At 27.2% G+C, this 6,464-nt stretch overlaps 1 protein-coding gene across 1 annotated transcript; it reads left to right on the top strand.

Moving 5' to 3' along the window:
* Positions 1 to 3,662: 3,662 nt before the first annotated feature.
* On the top strand, positions 3,663 to 6,227 carry LOC100206989 (uncharacterized). The gene is made up of 3 exons (XM_065795110.1): positions 3,663 to 3,753; positions 5,072 to 5,496; positions 5,794 to 6,227. The coding sequence occupies exons 1-3, from the start codon at positions 3,681 to 3,683 to the stop codon at positions 6,220 to 6,222; spliced, it is 927 nt and encodes a 308-aa protein (XP_065651182.1). The 5' UTR covers positions 3,663 to 3,680; the 3' UTR covers positions 6,223 to 6,227.
* The last annotated feature ends 237 nt before the right edge of the window (positions 6,228 to 6,464 follow it).

Here is a 6,464-nt window from a genome sequence, read left to right as displayed (position 1 = left end):
TCTCAATTAGTTTTAAATTGAAGATCTTTTTTCTCAATGGTGTTAAGTCAAATTTTTATTGCTTTGAGAAAAATAAAAAATATAAAACGATAAATAATAAAACAACAGATGATAAACAAAAGATTATAAACAACAGATGATAAAACAACAGATGATAAACAACAGATGATAAAACAAATTTATTCATACAAACATAGTTTACAACTATTCATACTAACATAGTAACAAATTTATTCATACTAACAACTTTATTTTGCTTAAAGAGTTATTTTTTAGAAAAAAAAAAAATGCTGTTTTCAGTAAGTAAGGTTCAAAAAATTTAGTTTCTTTTTTTGGTTGCCTATGGAGGACTGTGTACGTATACCGTATACCAAAAAGTTCGATATGTATGCCAAAAAATGTAATAATTTTTCACTAAGTAAAAATGTTTTTTTTTTTTGAAGCATTATGATTGTTGTTATTTTCAATTTTTTTTGTTTTTGTAGTTAGGGTAGGTTTGGGTAATATGAGCACCTTAAGCATCTTTAAATGAAGTCAAAGCTAGATATTTGTATGCATTGTTTTTCAAACAAAGATGGATTGGATTTTAAGCTAACAAGTTTTTCTTTATGAAGAAATGAATTTCATTATTTTAGCACCAAAATTTCGCGCCTCAGATTTCTTTATGCGTGATGATATTATCTTGACAATGCAAAAAATTTAACAGCTCTAAATTTAACTAGCTCTACCGTACAACACACACTGAAATTTTTTTCTCCAATAAAAATATGTTTAGATTTGTGTAAACTGGAAACTATAGTTTGCTACTATGTCTGTATTTGAAAGATACTTCTATTTACGTAACAGAAATATATCGACTCAATGAACATATCATATCCAAAGCAACATTTATATATGATTTTCTAACAAAAACAGTTCAACTTTAGCAAATTAGTCAATAACTTAGTACATTTATTAGGGCCGACTTTATCTATATTTTTTATATTTATTTTTTTATATAAAAAATAAAAAAATAAACTTCTAGTCTTAGGTAAGTGTGTACGCAGAAAACTACGGTTTTAGGATCCCTTTTACCCTTTTTATTTCTTTAAACTTTCAACGTGTAGTTAACAATTTAATGTCGTTACTGCTTTAACTGCTTGATCTAACAAAACATTAAAAAATTGCACTCGATATTTTTATTTTGGATTTGTCAAAGATTCATCTATGCTTTCAAATTGAACTGTTTACTTACTGTGAACTTTCTTTCTTCTCAAGTTTATGGCAGTTAAAAATATGATTTAATCTGGTTACATTTCTAGTTACTTAGACAATTCTCTTGCTAAACTTTGAGCAGATACAAATCTATTTTCTTTGTATTTTTTATAAACTCGGTTTCCTTTTTTTATTCATTCTAGTGTAATGCCAAATTGTATGTTTTTGATTGCTTCAACATGCTAACGGTATTGATTTAAAACAATAAATTGTACCATATGGCTAAAGTAACCAAAAATTGAAAGTTTTTGATTTGTTTAGCTAGTCCAGTTGCTTAGCACTTTCAGTCATTTCCACCAATGTATCGTACACTGATGCTTTTTTATAACAAACAGCATTCACTCTATCGATTCTGCGTTACCAGCGGGTATAGGAAATAGGCTTTACTGTTAGATTTTGTAGCACCAAGCAAAACACTAAAGGTTTCGTCATGTCTTCAAGAATTAGATTGCAACATCCACATATTATGCAAAATTAATTTGGATTTAGTTCAACTATACCTTTTTGATCACCATTACTGCAACCTCGCATACTTGCTCCATTATCATACTCTTGACCTCTACAGTTCTGCAAATTTAAATTAAGATCTTCGATCTTTTGTAGGCATGCTTCCGCGAGGCCTAAATCAGTGCTGTCATTGACACGTAGGAATTCCACAAAATGTTCATTGATTTCTACTACTAATGTTTCGTATTCACAAAATTCAAAGTCACTTGCTCTTGGTGACAAGCATTATGTATGCAGTCCAAATAATGGAACAATATTTTAAACTTTGCAACGCATGCCACCGATCAGATCAAGTACCGTATTTTGAATTGTTTTGCCCGAGTAATAGTCATGAATTTCCTTTTTTTTTTTATACGCCATAAATAATCTTCTAGGCATGAATAGTATCAACGTTCGAAGAAATTATATAACTTTTTTTTTTTTTTTTTTTTTTTTTTTTTTTTTATTTTTTTTTATTCAAAATAAGTTTTACAATATAAGAATGAATAAAATACGTATAGTCAGAATTACAATTTTGTTAACGTTACAACAAGAACGCGGATACTCGCAGAAGATCATAAGATCTTGTCATCGAGAACCGCCTAAACAGATTTTAAATAATAAATAATCCTTTAATAATTCATAGACAAATATTCACACATAAATACAAATATAATTATTTATACATATTTAAACATACAAACATGTAAATAATTAGGAAACCTCTTTCGGAATTGTTACAGAAAAGAACTTTCTTTTAATTTCCTTTTTTTTTATATGCCATAAATAATCTTCTAGGCATGAATAGTATCAACGTTCGAAGAAATTATATAACTAGGAAACCTCTTTCGGAATTGTTATAGAAAAGAACTTTATTTTAGTAATGAAACTTTAGAATATCTTTAAGACCTCTAAAAGCTCTTATGCAACGGAAAGGTCCCACTAATCGGAGGCCCGTTGCCTAATTTGCAAATGCTTAAGCTCGGTCCTGCACTCATCATTTTTTAAAGAGTATTTCAATTTTTAACATCAAAAATTAATAAAAAATAAACAGACAGCAAATGTTCAAATTATTTGAAAAAAGATGACATATGCTTGAGTAACTTTTAAGCTTTTATGATTGAATATTTTTAAAACCTACTCTAGCATGTTTTTTTGTATAGAAAAAAATCGAGAGAAACTTTTATTGCAATGAATAGCATATAGCATTACTACTAAAAATAAAACTGTAGCAGAAATTTATTTTTTAACTTGTATTTGATTAAAAACTTTTTATTTTTGTAGTTTGCAAAAATAATGGCTATTACTTTTGTGTCAACTTCTTTTTTAAACACACACAAAAGAGTGCACAACATATATTGAAATATTAAAGTTAAGATTTGTGTTTTTAAACAGGATGCTCTGTCAAACCATAAATCTGTATACATCTATTTGTTTATCAACCAAACCCAAGGCTTTTAGTACGCTTTTCATTTTTTCCTCCGTAATAGAATTTTATTATACTTAGACGATTTCTACTCCGACAGGAATTTATCATTTGGTTTTTTTGCCTTATTGTCAGTGTACCCCCTAAAAAAATGACAACATTAGTGACGTTTTGAGTTTGTCAAGTGCAAAACTAATCTTTTAATCTTTATTGTGTTAATAGTGAGCTTGAAATTACATGTAATGTAAGTTAATAGTGCGCTTGTAATTGTATGTAATGTATGATAAAAGTACGCTTGTAATTTCATATAATGTAAGTTAATAGTGCGCTTGTAATTGTATATAATGTATGTTAATAGTGCGCTAATAAGTCTTGATTAAATACAAAACGTCATTAAATATCATTATATTATATCATACAATTTACAATTTACGATTTATTGTAATTTAAAATTTATGTGTTATAATTTATAAAGCTGGTGTTATAGATTATTGTATTGTTCTTACTTTATTAAATGTTTCTGGTTGTAAAAAACAATATGAAACCTTTCAAATCAAATCAAGTCAAACTAAAAATTTTAATTGCAGGTTAGTAAAATTTTTCAAATTTATATTTAATTATAAACTTTTACAACTACAGTTTGAAAAAACTATAAACCATTAAGTGGATGCAAAAACAAAGAACCCGTATTTAGTAAATCAGATGCAAAAAACAATGCTGAAGAAATGAAATAAAAAAGACATGTTGTATTCGAATAAACTTTTGTTAATTGATGATTAAAATAATAGCTTCAACAATTGGGGTAGATCAAACTTTTTATTGTATATGCCAATATCATACTACCTTTTTCTTGGTATTTATTTCATATTTTTAAAGCTTAAAAAATCAAATAAAAAAAAATGTTAAAGATTATTAGGGAAAGTTCGTGTACCCCTTTTTATTTGAAAGTTCTAAAGTTCTAATTTATGCTTCTCAGTCAGGTGATTAGTTATGGAATTTTTTATATTTTAATCTTATTTTGATTTTCAGAGAGCGTTGCTACGGTAAATTATAATCGGAAAACGCTTTTTGATGGTCTCAAGTAAATTTTTGTCGCTGGTATTTGATTGTTTTTAAACCCTGGAGAAATGCTTTTCTATAAGTTCTTGTATATTATATTGTTTGTTACTTAAGTACTAAATGCGATGTTCAATAAGTTTCCTCTCAATCGGGCTTTGTTAGTAAATGAAATTTTCATAAGGCTATCAAGTGTTGTACCTAACGCCATATGTGCATAAAGAATCTATTTGATAGCGAGATTGATTGTTGAACTTTGATTGGTGCAGATTTTTTTCTTTTCAAATACATTATTCAATGCCTTTGAGAGAGTTAAAAAAGTTTCTTTGTATATTAAAAAACAAATATATTAAATATAAATATATAACTATATTAAAAACAAATGTATAAAGATAAAAATAATAAAAATGAATATTAGAGCAAACTTTGTAGTTTATAAAAAACGTCTTAGAAACTCAATTTGGCTTAAATTTGGAATCGTTCTTTATTTCAATTAGTGTTTAATTAGTGTAAATTTATTCAAATGTTTAAAGAGCAGGGTTTTTTTTCAATAAAAAATGACGAATTGTTTGAAAACAATTTTATTCTGGTTATATCAACTTAAATTAAAAACTAGCAAAAATGTAGATGCTATAGGAAAAGAATAATTTAAAGTTAAATAAAACAAATTTAAATTTTGTACTCAATTAAAGTTAATTTGCTCTTGGTATTGCCCTAAAGTATAACAATAGGCGTTAATAAATCCATGTATATAACACACTGTATATAGTATAATATAAATATAATGGTGCAACCAAATAATACAATAATGTTTACATTTTTTATTCCTGTATTTTCTGAATGTTTCAGCTCTTTTTGTTCTGGAAAAGGTTTATGCAATTTCACCGGCTGATTATCAACAAATGCTTGGGAAAGGTATGGATGTCGATTGGGTAAAAACAGGACAGGGAGTGGAAACTTTTAACTCCACTATTGTGAAAGATTTTTCAAACATTGGTTTTTCTCATGTCAGATTTAAAATTAAGGATAATATAACAACAAGTCTTTTACTTAATATTGATAAAATTTTGGAAACATGTTTGGGTAACAATGTTATTCCTGTCATTGCATTTCAAGCTGAGTTTTTTAAGTTGTGGCCTACAGACATCAATCTTGATTTAGTTGTTAACTGGTGGAGTCAGATAGCTGAAAGATATCAGAATATGTCACTGAAACTCTCTTTTGATATTATATTTGAAGTAACTAAATATTCATCCACGTGGTTGGGTGTTGCTGTGGGTGCTAAATAGTCATCTACGTGGATGGGTGTTGCTCTGGGTACTAAGTAGTCATCCACGGCAGCAAATTTTTTAATTTAAAACTCAAAAACAAGTTGCTTGGTTTTTTAAAATTTAAATAATTAGTTTATTGTATTCAGTTTAACCAATTATTTTTTTAAATCAGTTTAACCAATCATTTTTTTAAATCAGTTTAACCAATCATTTTTTTAAATCAGTTTAACCAATCATTTTTTTAAATCAGTTTAACCAATCATTTTTTTAAATCAGTTTAACCAATCATTTTTTTAAATCAGGACCATCCCGTATAAGCAAAGAGAAATTGGAACTGATGCTGAAAAAAAAATTATTACGAATAAAATTAAAGTTGCATTAGACTGGCAGACTTCAAACAATATTTATACGTGGGTTGGTGCATGGATGGCTGGAAATTACAATGCAGACCCTAAAGACGAAATCCAATATACTGTCGAAGAACAAGTTGGTTTTGCAAACTTTGTTACATGCGAGCTGACTAAAAGTAAAATTCCGTTTGCTATTAACTCTGATGTTTGGTTTTACGATAGACAAAAGTACATTTGGAACCCCAACCTAAAACCTGTTCTCGATGAAATATTGAAAACCAATTGTACTGCAATACAACTAAAAAAAAGTAATGTTAAAAAGAACAACAGTAAAAAACGAGGCTTTAAAAAAGCAATATTAAAAATAAGTAATGCATGAACATATTTGATTTAAAGTTAAGTTTGAAATTCAGCTTTAAGAAAATATTGTGTTATGTATGTAATATTTTCTAGTTTTATAAAATTTTAAACCTTTTCTAAGTATATTTTTGTCAATCATTATTTATTCTTAAACATTTTTTTTTAATTTTGCTTGGTAGACAGCTATAACTATTTTGTTTAATAGATATCTAAAAGACAGTTATAGTTGTTATGTATAGTTACTGGTAATTTTAACTATCC

The sequence above is a fragment of the Hydra vulgaris genome, chromosome 04 (assembly GCF_038396675.1).
Source record: "Hydra vulgaris chromosome 04, alternate assembly HydraT2T_AEP".
Classification (NCBI taxonomy): Eukaryota; Metazoa; Cnidaria; class Hydrozoa; order Anthoathecata; family Hydridae; genus Hydra; species Hydra vulgaris.
Note: the sequence above shows the minus strand (reverse complement) of the source record. Positions and strands in the feature narration are given on the sequence as shown.

Bases quoted from the DNA above. Each gene is read 5' to 3' on its own strand.
- LOC100206989 (XM_065795110.1), top strand. From the start codon at position 3,681: ATGTTTCTGGTTGTAAAAAACAATATGAAACCTTTCAAATCAAATCAA. The intron at 3,754-5,071 runs GTTAGTAAAATT...TGAATGTTTCAG, and splicing joins ACTAAAAATTTTAATTGCAG to CTCTTTTTGTTCTGGAAAAG. The intron at 5,497-5,793 runs GTGGGTGCTAAA...TTTTTTTAAATC, and splicing joins CCACGTGGTTGGGTGTTGCT to AGGACCATCCCGTATAAGCA.